General features: G+C 43.2%; 1 protein-coding gene across 3 annotated transcripts in view; it reads left to right on the top strand.

The window, feature by feature from the left end:
• Positions 1-15,174, top strand: part of LOC128855680 (titin) — a 120,131-nt gene that overhangs the window by 95,564 nt on the left and 9,393 nt on the right. The window contains exons 5-12 of one of the 3 annotated variants that reach the window (XM_054090793.1): positions 124-249; positions 3,593-3,712; positions 3,775-4,166; positions 4,245-4,445; positions 4,515-11,844; positions 11,917-12,015; positions 12,092-12,550; positions 13,614-13,702. In XM_054090793.1, the coding sequence (XP_053946768.1) occupies positions 124-249; positions 3,593-3,712; positions 3,775-4,166; positions 4,245-4,445; positions 4,515-11,844; positions 11,917-12,015; positions 12,092-12,550; positions 13,614-13,622 (8,736 nt within the window). In that variant the 3' untranslated portion in view covers positions 13,623-13,702. Of the gene's footprint in view, positions 1-123; positions 250-3,592; positions 3,713-3,774; positions 4,167-4,244; positions 4,446-4,514; positions 11,845-11,916; positions 12,016-12,091; positions 12,551-12,641; positions 12,840-13,613; positions 13,703-15,174 lie in introns of those variants that run through there. The other 2 variants (XM_054090792.1, XM_054090791.1) reach the window with 2 other exon arrangements.

Below are 15,174 nucleotides of genomic sequence, written 5' to 3'. Positions count from 1 at the left end.
CTACCATCTGTTGCAGGTTAACAACACCAGTGCCCGGAAATTCGTGTAATTGTTTTTTAATTGGAAAATTTTTCTTTCTTACACACACACACACACACACACCCGCATGCATTGCCTGCGTAGTTGTGGCTGTCACTGGCAGATAAATATTTGAAATCGAAAAATGTAGACTGGTCAAAGGAGGAGGAAAAGTGTTTCTGCGAGAAGTGGCGCGAAGATGACGAAGAATTGGGCATACAAATTGTTAAGGTAGGTGGTGATGAAATATTTTAAATTTCCTTTCATGCCTAGCGCTTAAGGGGACGTATACCTGTAAACGGCCATATTTTCCCTGATTTTCAGTAAAATTATTTAAAATGAAGCAGTCAAACTATTTTTTTTTAATTGGCATACAGTTTATTTATACATTATTATATAATACAAGAATTTTGTTTCTTATTTTAATCATTTAAAATGGCGGATGTACACTAAATTCTTTCAAGAAGGTCGCAGCGGAGCTTCTCAATCGGCGGGCATTGTAGCATCGCCGTCAGTGACCTGAATCCAAAAATCCAAAAATTTTTTGTTTATTAATATCATAATTTCTATATGAATTTTGGGGCGAATTTTCCTACTATTTTTGCTTCGGAAAAATTAGTTTTTCGAAAAGTTTTTGAATTGTAAATTCACATAGAAAGTAATCTCATAGAAAATATGTGTGCAAAATTGCAGGGAGATCGGTCAATAACTTTTCGAGTTATCGTATACGCCAATTCGAAAAATATAGTTTTTAGAAAAACGGGTCTAAACTTTGAATACAACGTAACTATACCTCTCCCAGCGCTCGAACGCAAAGAATAGAGTCATCACAGTTGACGAGCTATAATATAAGAAATACTAAAATTTACATTCTAAAATTTTTTGACATATTCTTAAAGGATTATATTAACATTTTATGAAAAAAAAAATTTTTTTTCGAAACTTTACAGGTACCTGTCCTCTTAAGGGAGTTATGTTTTGTGAGAGTTTTTCCTTTTTTTCTTTTTTTCAACTATTTATTGTAAAAGCGGCATAATATTTTATTGTTCTTTTAAAACAACCCGCCAAATAATTATAAAAACAGTAAAGTAATTTTACGTTTTCGAAAGTATTGGAAAGTATTTTGCGTTTTGAAACAGCGATATGAAAATTTCTTAAAATAAATTATTATTTCTTAGTATCAGGACAGCTAATGCCCGTCTTTGTTGCGGCCCATCTTTTACTTTAAATCAGCTGTTCACTAGTCCGGCTGTCACACAACGATTTCAATCAGATTAACTGTCCGCGTAATCCGGATTAACGCCGCCGTCTGTCAATGCTATAACATCGATTCTATTTGGAACACAAAATGCAGTATCTCCAAAGTTGTTTTCTAATAGAGGTCGCCCCTCGGCAATCAATTGCAAATCTTTTGTGTGTATTTCCGCCATAAAAAAGCTCCTCATAAAAACCATCTACATATGCGGTACCATATCAAAACGCACGCCACAAATAGGGGGAGGAGCTCAGCCGAACACCTGGCAGAAGTGTACGCGCCCACTATTTATTTTATTTTGTTAATTAAATTTTTATTACAATTTTCCAAATAGCACACAAAGAAATGGAGCTCCATCTCTTCTACGCTTTTCTGAGAAATAAGTTGTACAATTTGCTCTTTAACAAGAGTCAGAAGGATTTCGATAGCCGGGTGGGAGATCTCTGAGACCAATTGAGCTGACCCTTTCCGGGCAAGCTCATCAACAATTATATTTCCTTCTATGTTCCTATGTTCTGGAACCCAGATCAGATAAACGTTACCAGCACACCCAGAAGATTTGAGCTCCTCCTTACAGGAGTTGACCAGTTTGGATCTGCACCATGCCATCGTCAGTGTGTTAATCGTGGCTTGACTATCGGCAAAAATGTTAATATCTTTATCGCTTCCGCGTTGCCTAAGCATTTTCCATGCCTGCAGGATCGCGCAGACATCTGTTTGAAAAACACTACCAGTACTCGGCAGTACTCGGTTTTAAAAATATAGATAAATTGGCTAATTTAGAGAAAGTCCCCCTGTTTGTTTGTTATGTCGGGGTCAATTCTGGGCAAGTAGGAGTTTAACCTACTACAATATCCAGAACGTAATTGTGCCAGTGTTACGCGAGTCTCACGGGCAGGCTGGAGCACGGGCAAGCTCTGCTGTAAATGGTGGTTGGGCTCCGATTACGGCATTCGGTGGTCGGGAGCTTAGGAAGGTGGTGACGGTCTCCCGATGAATTACGTTTATTGTCTGTCTAAACACTGTCTGGTAAAGTAAATGTCCGTTCGTTCGATGAGGTGTCTCCTGACGTGCCTGGGAGGCGGACGATGCCTTCGTCGATCGGACAATACTGCACTGTGTGGAGGACTATGAACGCTAGGCCACCATCGTTGTCTCGCTCGCGATCTTGTCTGTGTGCGTTATAGCCATTACTGGTTGTGAGAGAAGAGCTGGCGTTAGTTCGTTACAGTAAAATTGTAGAAGCTTGACGCTTCTCGGCATGGCTGTTGTAACTCAGGGTGTGAGGGACGCGTGTGGTTGTCTACGTTGGGCCTGCTGTGCGTTCCACTGTTGTTGTTGCGGCCTGATGGTGGTGGGCGGTCGCGCCACGGGGGGAGGTTGCGGGTGCAGAGCTCTGCAGCAGGGACCAACGTTCTCAGTTGTCCACTCACGGGTGGTGCGCAGGCCAGAGCATCTCCGAAAATGGCTCTAGCCATTGCAAAAATTGCATTTGACTGACGCCAAGTTCCGAGGTATTTTGGTCTGACACACGGAACAGACTGTGCGGGGGAACAAGAGCTACTGGTTTGTCCCCGCACTGGGGTTGGAGAAGAGGGGAGGAGATGGACTATGTTGGGGGAGTTGTGTTGGGCCGATAAGCTCCTTGCCAAGAGGGTATGGGTTGTGATGGCGGTTGGTAGTGCCGTCCTATCAGGGGGTGTAGTAGTGAGGCATCGGACGCCTGGTGGCGGGAGCAACACGCGGTCACATAGCGTGTGGGCTGAACAGCGGTTCGGGTGGAGTCGTTAATGACAAATGCAGCAATATAATACCTCTGACCCAAGGTTGGATTCAATACCAGCCCTGAGCTGACGTAAGAGGGGGTTGATAGACGATTCACTAGACAGGGCTAGTTTTCTGGGGCGGCAGCCCATGGTCGGGAAAAACCCGAGTCATACCGATAACATAGAACCGGCTGCCATGGGAAAGATAACAATTTAAGTAATGATTACCGGTAGCTAACCAATGTGCCTGCATTAGTTAACCGATAGTTAAAAACAGCTGGATTGGAAAAAAAAATGTTGGACTCTCTTTTTTGTTATAAGGAGTGATTTTTAAATTTAACTCTGGTAGCCAGCCGTTGGTAGCGAAAGCTCTTAATCTATTTAACTTAAGTTTGTTGTGTTGGAAATGCCCTTAACTGCAGTTAGGTCTTGAAATCGGTGGAATCATATCATAAGAAACGATTTACGCAGAAAAAATTATATTTTACCCCCTTATATCAACTTTACCCATCTTTCGCTCCTCCAAAATTCTCTTAACGCCTTTGTTCCGCAGGATTTGCATCGCACCGGCTCGAATTTATGCACCGGCCCGGCAGGTTCAATCAATCAGGCCAAACTGAAGCGTATACTTTTGGGCTATGCGCGTTATAATCCAGAAGTTGGTTACTGTCAGGTAATTCCAGCCCTAACCTATCCTCCATTATTCATGTAAAATATGCTTTTTATTACACACAGGGTTTCAATATGCTTGGCGCGCTAATTTTGCAAGTTATGGAGAAGGAGGAAGCCGAGTCGATGAAGGTAATGATCTACTTGGTTGAGGGTGTGCTGCCACCTGGTTATTTCCACGGTTCCATGGGCGGCTTGCAGGCCGATATGGCAGTGTTTCGTGAACTGATGCAAACCAAGCTGCCCCGATTGGCGAAGCATTTGCAAAAGCTCCAAGGCCCCATTGAAAACGCCTATGAGCCGCCGCTGACGAATGTTTTCACCATGCAATGGTTTCTTACGATGTTCTGCACCTGCCTGCCCATGACTTGTGTGTTGCGTGTCTGGGATCTCGTTCTCATCGAGGGTAGTGATGTATTGTTGCGAACAGCACTTGTGCTTTGGAGCTTATTGGAAGAGTAAGTATGCCTCAGTGCCCTCAGACATCGAAAGTATGTATGGTAGATATGAGAGATAATTATTTTGCTTTCGCACAGTCGCGTGCTGAGCACTCGAACAGCAGACGATTTTTACGGGAAAATGGGCTCGTTCTCGAGCGAACTCCTCAATGGTCATCTTATCGATTCGAATGGCTTGATTGAAAAAGTTGTGCAACTTGGCCCGATACCCGACATACAGCGGCTGCGTGACAAGCACCTATACAACATCACACCACTGCATCACAAACAAGGACTACAGTAATTTAATTTGTTCTTCAGCATTTTTAGACAAAATCTTAAAACAAGCTAATTCGCTTTGCTTTTCAGATTCTACTATGACGACGAAGAGCCCGGCTCGGATGAAGAATCACGCCTTGCTGTCGCCACTGTCTGGGGTATGCCTTGGGGTCGCCGTGGTTCACATGGCAGCAGCAGCAGCAACGCCAACAAGCAAGTGTCCGAAAATAAAGAGCGACTTGCGTTGGACATTTCGTTGCTGAAGAAGCAATACGATCGTCTGCGCGAACGTCAGCGTCAAGCGCACATTATTCTAACCACTGCATGCTCCACGGCGCGTCAAAGCACCATCACTACTTCTTCCACGCAACCTAATACAGCTGTGACTGTGAATCAACTACTCTTGGGTCGTCCTGCAATAGTGACGAACAATGGCAGGCGAGTCGGTCCACCAGCAGGCGCAATACCACCTGCCCGTAAACCCTCTTTACCCACTGTACTACATTCCAGACCACCAGAACGTCAATTGCGCCGTGGTGAGACTTTGCATTGGCGCGATGCGGATATAAGTAAGCGCCGCAGAGACAGCCTCACATGGAAGGAGATTAAGGCGGATCGTGCCACTTTATTGCGTGATGGTGCGGAGCCTGTGCCGAAGTCACAGAAAATTCGCTCACGCGTCGGCAAAAGCGACTCTTCATCGTACAGTGAAGAAAGTGAAGACGACGCCAATGAAGGGGGCTCGAGTACTGATACCAGTCTCTGCGATGATGATGATCCAAATTCCGGAGCTGATAAAACACATTCCTCTTCGATTGAGAATAGTCCCAAGCGTAGATCTAAATCAGCGCGCAAGGCCAAAGAGTACGCTACGAAGTTGGAGACCCTAAATGAACCTAGTGATAGTGAAAAGGAACGTAGACGACCCAAATCATGGGCACCTTCCTCAACTGAAATTCCATTTATGCTTATGACGTCCGATTCGCCAACACACAGCGCCGACGATGAAAAGTCTACACGTTCGCACCACTTGGAGGAATTGATAAAGGAGGAGGAGGACAGCACAACCGAATGTGATCGTCTCGGCTACAAAGGCGCAGCTGCGTTTGATTGGACCGACACCAAGTACTCCTCTATTGCAGGAGATCTGGCTACCACGAAGCTAAGTGCATTGCACATTCAAACGGACGTCTTAGAGCTACCTGTGATAACAAGCACAAGTCAACTTTCTCCTATGCCCGACATAGCTGCCTATCTCAATAGTTCCAATATTAGTCCATTGCCTACACCGAAACCGCTTTTCCTCGACTCAACTAATTCGCTGGGTAGTGGAGACGATGGAGAGGAAGGCAGAAAGTTTGCTGTCAGCGATGATGGCGTAACAAATCAGTACTTTGAAAGGGTCAATAGCGTAGAGAGGCCAACAAAATTAGACTTGTTCTATTCGCTCAACGAAGAAGATGGCATACGTAGAGATGAGAAAGAAGTTGCTAACCTTGAGAACGCTAAGGAAAGTTATAGTGCTGGTATTAAACCGACTGAAAACTGTGAAAAATTGTGCAAAGAAGAGGATGATGAGGATAAAACTAATAAATTGGAAGTAACGGACAAAGGTTCTGACAGACGCATGGAATTGCTAATGGACTACTCTGAAAAGTCATCAGCGGCTTTCATTGCAGAGGCAACCAGTGAAGTTTCCACAAATCTAAGACATGACAAAACGAAAGAGCCAGCCGAAGCTGAAGATCTTTCATATGCAGTGCCAGCTGAGAAGAAGGATGCCCAGGAAATGATATCTAAGCTCCCAATCAGAGATAGCAACATTCCTGGTGAAGCAGTTGAAACATTCGAGGAAAATAGTCCGCAAGCAGAGAAGTCAAAAGCGCATCCAAATAATGTTAAAGCGGCAGCAACAAAAAAATCGGCGGGTTTGAGTAGCGCCTGCCGAAAGCGCCGCGATCCCAGGCGATTGACTCTCACGCGCTCTTCAACTATAGAAATTGAAGAACGCTTTCAGGCATTGGAACGCAGAATGAGTGAAGAAAAATTTATCATCGACAAAGAGAAGATGGTTGATGATAAATCATATGATGAAAGGTCTAATAAAAAGATACCATCAACGGCCGATCTGCAGAAAAGATTGAGTACACTTGAAAAGCAAATTAGTAAAGAGGCGGATGAGAAGAAAAGGTTTGCTGAAAGTAGCGAGTATAGAGATTTGTCTAATCATGAAACCACATTACTAACGAACAGATCATTTACAGAATCAAGACACGCAAAAGAATTAAACAGAAGCTCCTATGATGATTCTGCTACAGAGGAAGTTCCAATTATACCCTACCCGTCAGAAATGCGAGATAATATACCAGACGTAGTACCCTCCGAAGAAAAATATGAGCTTTCCATATCAAAACGAGCACGCAATCATATTCCTTCAACGGTAGAATTAGAGGATCGCTTCAGTGCTTTGGAGAGACAACTAAGCTCGAATGGTGTGCCAAGTAAAAGCTCAATGGACTTGCGGCGCAACGAAAATCAGACTAGCGAAAAAGATGCACAGACGCCTCCTAATACGCCTAACGAAAGCAATAAACAAAATTTGGAAAGAGGTGAGAGTAAAACGCAGCTAAGAAATGATATTGAAGGAGAGGCAGCATCCGAGATAGATGATAGAAAAGCAGAAAAGCCACGCCTAAAGAAGTTGCCATCTACTGCCGAATTAGAAGATCGCTTTAATGCGCTAGAAAGAAGAATGAGCACGCAAAAATCAAGTCCCATCAAAACGAAGAAGGAACCACCCGACGAAGCAGAGACGAAAGAACCGAATAAAAAAAGAGAGACACCAGCTGAAGAGAAGAGTAAAAAGGATTGTGATATTAAAGGTAAGCCAGAAAGACAGAGTAAAGAAGATGATAAAGCAAACAAAGGTAAATCAGTTGCCAAAGAGAAGATTTCACCTGATCAGAAAAAAGGTGGTGAAAAAGTTAATAAAACAAAAGTGGAAGAAGCTCAAGCTAGCAACAAGAAACAAGAAGTGGAAGTGGAAGATGGCGCAAAGCGAGTCTCAAAAACTACGGAACACACGGCAGGGGAAAAGACAAACAAGCAAGAGGGGTATGAAGACAAACGAGAAAGAGGTGTTGGAAAGCAAACTGCGAAGGCAACGACTAATAACGAAAAAGAACTTAAAAAAATTAATCACTCAAGCGATAGCCTAGAAAGTGAAAGCAAACAAGAAGTTGATGTAGAACGCTCCAAGCTGCCACAGAAAAATAACAAGGCTGCTCTGAAAGAAACGGGAGATGACTTGAAAAAATCAGAAAAGAAATCGCCACCAAGTACCGAAGAACTTGAAAAACGCTTTCAGGCGTTGGAACGACAAATGAGTAGCGCTAGCCTAGAGGGCAACAAAGAAACAAGAAGCTCCTCAGAATCCGAAAAGACTCTGGCGAGGTCAAGTAAAGGAAAACAAAATTCATCACAATCAGTAAACGCTCAGGTAGAAGCTGCATCCAATAAAAGCAAACAAACCGCACCGCTTGAGCCGGCAACAAATACTAAAGCCATAAAAAGCTTCGAGGAAAAGTGCAAACAAATTAACAAAGAACTTTCTAAGCAAACTAAGCCAGAACTTGAGCAATCGGAGCAAACTGTAGCAATCACCACACCAGAACCCAAACTGGTTGAAGCCTTTAATGAGAAATGTAAGGAGATTAATAAAGAACTGTCCAAACCCAAAGAAACGACGAATGTGGAGCAGAGAGAAGCAGAAAATGAGGACACTTCCAACGTGGCCAACAAGAGACGCGCTTCCGAACCACCAACTACAGAAGATTTAGAGAAACGTTTTGAGTCGCTCAAGCGACGAATGAGCACCAAAGCTATAATCGAAAAAGGGTTCGGAGTAAAAGATAAATCGGCGACAGTTCTTGAAGAGGGGCCACACGAGATATTAGATGTAGAGGAAACTAAAAGTCAAGCTACAATAAAATCTGCGGAGCCTCCAAGCACTGAGGACTTAGAAAGTCGATATGAAGCATTACAGAGACGTGCAAGCGAACAAAAGAAAGAAGATCTCGAGAAGCGGCATGAAAACCAGCAAAGAGCGCAAAAGGAAGAAATCGTAGATACAAAAACGGCAAAGCGAACTAGCAAAACAGAACTGAAAGAATCAGCTGACGAAAAGAAATTAAATGAAAGCACTGCACGCATCCCCGTAGCGCCGCCAATGCCGTTGAATGATACAGCAGAACTTTTAGTTAACGATGAACAGCATCGCGCGCTTATTGAAGAATTTCAGAGTAAAATTAAAGTGCAACCCAATGGTGAAAACCTCAAACCAAGCGACATTAATCCAAATCGACGTACAACAACCGAACGACAACGAACATCACCATTCGATGGAACCTCGGAAACACATGCAAACACCGCTTACTTTAGATCGGAAAATTACGAACCCTGGTACAGTCAACCACAGAAAATGGTTCGTCGTTTCTCCGATTTACCATCAAAAGCTGATCTTGAGAATCGCTTACATTTTTTGGAAAGACAATTGATAATCAAATTCTACAAGCAGCGCTGTGCAAGTGATTCCGAAGTGGCATCGAGAAAATATTTCATGGATTTGAAGAGTCGGTCCGCAGACGACGAAACACCAAGTACATCAGCGCGCGCGCAACAGCAAGCGGCAGACGATTTAGAAAAACGCGTACTTGCATTGGAGAAGCAACTTAGCGAAAATAGTCTAAAGTTACTTGAGGCTGTGCGTGTAAAAGAACAGGAAGCAGCCGCCGAGTCGGACTCCCCGCGACGCCTTAGTTCGGAGACTGTCGATGCGACAGGCAAGGAACTTGTGCGCTACGTTGGCGAACTTGAAGAAACTGGCTCTCTCAAACCGATCAACATAAGTATTAATATTAAAATGCTGCTTAAAAAAAACGAGGATGAAGAGAACAAGCCCAAAGAGAAGCTGCCGACTGCTGCGGAGTTGGAAAAACGACTCGAGGTGCTGGAACAGCAACTGAAAATGTCCAGATCACGTCGCGAGGGAAGCATCGACCAATATAATGTCAATGATGTGCAGGAGCTGAAGAAAAGTGAGGATAAATCAGACGAGTACGTGGCCGAGGAAATTGAAAGTAAAGAAGTGATAAAAGAACCGCCAGAAATGGAGAAAAGAGAAACCAAGGAAGCATTGAAAGAAAAGCTAGAAATTGAAAAGAATGTGAAGGAAGCATTCAACGAAGAATGTAAAAGTGACAAGAAGATTACAGAAAATGTGAATACCAAAAACGGAGAAAACGGAGAAAACGAAAAAAATGATATTAGAATTGAGGTCTTAAAAGCTGAAAAAACTCTCGAGAACCAGCAAATTGCGCGCTCGAAAAAAGAAATTGTTGAAGATAAGCGAGAGTGTAAGGCTGAAGAGAAAAGCGATACATCGCAGAATATTAACGCAGACGTTCACGAGAAGAGCGAAAACAAATCAAAGCAGGAGGTAGCGGTTGAAAAGCGAGCCAATGAAGAAAATATTCCCACAGAAGAAGCATTGCCAACGCAACCGGAGCAATTAACAGATACAACTGCAGAGGTAGAACCGAAAGAAACTTTGGTGGTGAAGGATGAACCTAAACAAGAAAAACATGATGATAGTAAAGAATCAACCAAAACACCTGAAAATCACCAGGTGGCGAAGGATGTACCTAAACAGGAGAAACACGATAATAGTAAGGAATCAACCAAAACACCTGGAGATCAGACATCAGCCGAGCCATCGGTTGCCCCCATGCAAACTGCCATTCAAGTTGGATCGTCCGATCCGAACAACAAAACGCTCGTATTGCTGCTTGACAATGAACCGAAAGCCGTTAAGGTGCGACGATTGACGCGCGCCAACACCGAAGAGTTGGAGAACTTATTCCAAGCGCTCGAAAAACAGTTGAGTGATCGCAATCTCATTAAATCAGAAGATGGTAAACTAATGCGCGCTGCCGAAAAATCCGATGTGCCACCATCAGAAGAATCGAAGGCTTTAACACAACTCTCGAAGGAGATAGAAGACTATACTAGAGCAAATCCAAACGAGAAAGAGAAAGAAACCAAAAAGGAAAAGGAAAAGGGTGCTGACAAATCAAAATCTCCAGCGGAAGACTACGACTGGGGGCCGGATCCCGTGAAGCGGCATTTAAAACGCAAAACCGTACATCTGCCATCGACTAAAGAGCTGGAAGCGCGCTTTCGATCACTCGAACGTCAAATAAAACTGCTTGAAGATGTGGAGAAGATCGACGTCGAACAGCGGTTAAATGAAATTGAGCGCAAAATCAAAATGCAGTATTCACTATCGCACGAGAAGGATCTCACCAAATTTTTGGAACTCTGTGAAGGCAAGAATTTAGATGAACTGCCCGAAGCTATAACGGCTGCGCGTGATAGATATCAAATAGAGGATGGACGCGCGTCAAGAACACCTACACCGAAACAAGGTAGATCACCTTATACCTCACCGTCGCGAGCGAAAGAGAAAACACCCTACACATCACCGACACACCCACCACGTGAATCCCGTAGTCCGAAAAGGCACACCTCGCCTGGGCGTATTAGTTATGATGGTGCAAATGGAGCATCGAAAAGCCCCAAAAGACATGTTTCGCCTGGCTATGCTAGATATGAGGATCCCGATATACCATCAACGGAAAATCTGGAGTATCGTTTTCGTGCTTTGGAACTGCCAAGATCTAAATCGAAAGAATCGTTGAACGAAAAGTCTAAACGAAATATCGCCGATGCGAAAAAATCACTAATACATCCACTGGAAATGCTGCTCGATCCCAGCCCAGACGAGGACGTTATACCCACAACCGGTGAACTGGAGCACAGAATTCGTGTGTTGGAAGATAAGAGAAGAACACCTTCACCAGCTCGACAATTACGCTCACGTTCGCCAACCATAGAAGATATAAAAAATAGGAAATTAGCAGAAGAAAAGCATTCAAGAACAACACCCATACACAACTTGGAAACGCTTGTCGCTTCGCCAACCAAAAGAGAGTTACCCACAGCTGACGAGCTGGAGGCACGCATGCGCGCATTAGAAGAGGAACACTGTTTCGACTTTAAAATGCAAAAGACTTATCAGGAATTCAATCAAAAACTGAAGGATGCTGTGTCCCCATCACTTTCCTTCGAAGAATTCAAAACATCAAAATCACGCGAGGAAAGCCCTAGACGCAGCGAGACAACCCGTTCAACAACACCGAAATCTGCGCTACGCGACTCCGCCAGCAACTATGAGGATGGACAGTACAGATCAATTAGTCCTAAGGCTATACGCTTCCGCGATGAAGAAGACGACTATGTGACAAGTTTGCCGCACAGACCGAAATCGCACACGGATACACGAGACAACATTGGACGAATGGTGGGCAAAATTAATTATGGCGCTTTAGGAACAATTGAAGAAAATTCTAAATTCCTCCAACGTATTCTTAAGAAGACTCTTGCAGATTCATGTAGCAGTATAAGTGCTAGCGGCGCTACTCAAGCTCATGCATCCGAAGGACTTGACGAGTTCGGCAGTCGTCTAATGAGGGTGAGTTAGATTTAAAGACGATTGTATCCGCCTACATTACACAAAATTCATGTTGATCATGTTTTTCCACTTTTAGGAGACTTCGCCACTACAACGTACTGGAAGTCACACCGGTGTACCATTACGCACCAATGACAATATCAACGAACGTTTGGACTCCATTAAGAACACGATCAAGTCCATCGATACACTATGCGAAGAGAAACCATATCGTAAAGAGCGTTGCCAACGCTACATCGATTCACTATTCTCCGATTCCATACATTTCGGCAGCAAGAAGGCATCACTGGAGGATCTCTCGCGTGCGGAAAGTCGTGTACATCGCGAATATGCGCCCTCCATACGTGTCTCGGATCATAGCCAAAGGCACTCGGACTATTTATACGGCCGTTCTCTGGGTTCGGCGGATTCTATACGTTCGACAAGTCCATTGCGCGCTGCCAGTCCACTACATCATCGTTCGAATCGGGATTTGCGACGCGAGATCTCGCCACGCCGGCGACGCGAAGAAGAGCGTGAAGAATACCAGAGTAGGGTAAGACGTGAAAATATGTTGCCAAATTATTATTTATTAGATAATCTTAGACATGTAAGTAGTAGTAGTTTAATTAAGTTTCATAAAGTAGATAGACAACTAGACACATACAAATGTGATGAAAGAGACAGATCAAGTTCACGATCGGCCTCCAGATCGCCGTTGAGATCGCCGTATGGATCGAGGGAGATGATGATGACAGAAAGCATGTTGCACGACAACATCAATTCAAGCATACGACACAACAACACCAACACCCACACCAACACCAACACCAACAGCAACAGCAACTGCGACGACAACAACGACCGGTACAACACAAAAAAAGTGAAAAATAAAAATTATCAATTGGAATTGGACAGACCGTACGCGCACGCCTACCGTCACATCACAGACACTCTACTCGGCTACGATCCACTCAAACGCTCCAATACACCCGTCTATGTGCCCGGTCAGCTTGATATACGTCACACAACAGTTACGTCAACATTCTATGACCGCTTATTGGCAGAAAAGGAAATTGAGCGAAAATTCTCACGTCCACCGAGCCGTTCCCCTATCGTATCGCCATCGATTACATCGAAGAGTTATGTAGATTTGGCAAGTGCAAGCGCTAAGTCTTACTACATTGACAAATCCCCAACAACGGCTTTGGCAGCGTTGCGAGTGGACAACGCCGCAGGCGCCTCAAGCTTCATCAACATTGAAAGCCCACAACAATATCGCAGTTCAATGACCGGTAGCTATGAGGGTAGCGTTTATAATGCTGTCAGCTCGACGTACCCACTGAATAACACCACCACGACCACAACCAAAGCTATCACCAACACCAATCAATCCTTGAATCCCTTAAAATTCAATACCAACACCGACATTATCACCACCACAACTACCGCTACACTAAATTCGGCCACAACACCCACAGGTAATTCAAGCACATATTCGTATCAAACATATATGCGCACACGGTTTCCATTGGCAACCGAAGCTTCTAATATGGACTTACGCATACGCAGTTGTGATAATATACTCATGCAATTCAAATCTACTTCTATAACTGCAGCTGGGTTAGGGCACACGGCCAACAATACAACAACAACAGCAATAGCAATAGCCACAATAACTGCAACTACGACCGGGACATCGACGACGACGCCGACGTCGACAGAGACGCTAAGAAGCAATCGTCCAATCGATAACAATCGTTTTTCATTTCCGACCACAACTAACTATCGAATTGGCTTGATTGATAGTACAAGTATAACCAACAACACAACAAACATCACCTCTACAATAACTACAACCAATAAATCCTTCTCCACTACCAACATCACCAATACTGCTACAACAAAAATGACAACAAACTTGAACATCAACAACAGTTTCACAGGTTTAGACAGATTCGCAACAGCTCTATCAGTACCACCAACAACGACCACAACAATAATAACTACAACAACAACAACAGTAATTAGTACTTTTAGTACCAACACCACGACAATGACAACAACTAGTACTTACAATTTTAATAATTTGTTAACAACTACAAAAACAACAATGGTTGGTAGTGAAAATACCAACAAGTACATCACAAATAATTCATCTTCATCACTTCTGTCCTACAATACGACGAGTGGTGGCGGCAGCGTCGTCAGCGGCGGCAGCCTCTATAATACGAGTGCACCCCTGAGTATGGCTCTCACAATGCGACAACCTTCCGACACGATGTCATTCTCCTCACTGGGCCTTTACACTAGTAATTTAAATAGTTACAACAATAATAACAACAACAACAACGTTTGTAGCAACAACAGCCATTTGAGTTACAGCAACAGCAACACGACGGGACATGAATTAGCGCAAAATGTGAAAAAGTGAAAACCTTAGTAGTAAATTATGCAACCGAGCTGCCTAAATGCAAAACAAAGAGTGAGTGTAGTGATGGAAATGTATAAGAGAGTATATTACTCTCAAGTAGTGTGTCTGAAGTTGAGTTGAGAACTGTTAGTTACATATTTATGTATGTATTTTTAGCAACAGAGCAAAATAATAGTACTATATTTACACAAAAGTAGTTATACATACATACACACATACTTATACTGTAGTATGAAAGAAAGAAAATGTAATCGAACCTAATTCGAAACTCATGTGGTGTGAAGTGCATGTATACAGTCGAACCTGGATAACTCAAACTGTTGCTTATTGGAATATACGTTCAAATATATGCAGATGCAAGTAATGGAAAATTGTTATGACATACGAAAACTCAGTTAAGCTGCGATTAGTCGTGGCCTAGCATAGCAGTAACCATAGCAAGCAGCTGTTTGGATGAAGCGTATAGGCATCACTGTAAACGATTATAGGTGTCACACCATAATGCCGTAACCATAATCCTAGCCATATGTATCTATTAAATTTTGGTTTATCTCCGCTATCGTAAGCTGCTATGAAATACTTTACATTTATTTTAATATTTGCAATAAAAATTTGAATATTAGAAATGAACGACATAAAATTAATTGACTTAGTGGGAAATTATGGGTGTTTTTATGACAAAATGCAGATGTTGTCATTAATTGTACTTGCATATTAGCTGTAATGCTGCGGCTATGGTTATAATT

This window comes from Anastrepha ludens, chromosome 2 (genome assembly GCF_028408465.1).
Source record: "Anastrepha ludens isolate Willacy chromosome 2, idAnaLude1.1, whole genome shotgun sequence".
NCBI lineage: Eukaryota > Metazoa > Arthropoda > Insecta > Diptera > Tephritidae > Anastrepha > Anastrepha ludens.
The sequence above is the reverse complement of the archived record's forward strand: the minus strand, read 5'-3'. Positions and strand labels throughout refer to the sequence as shown.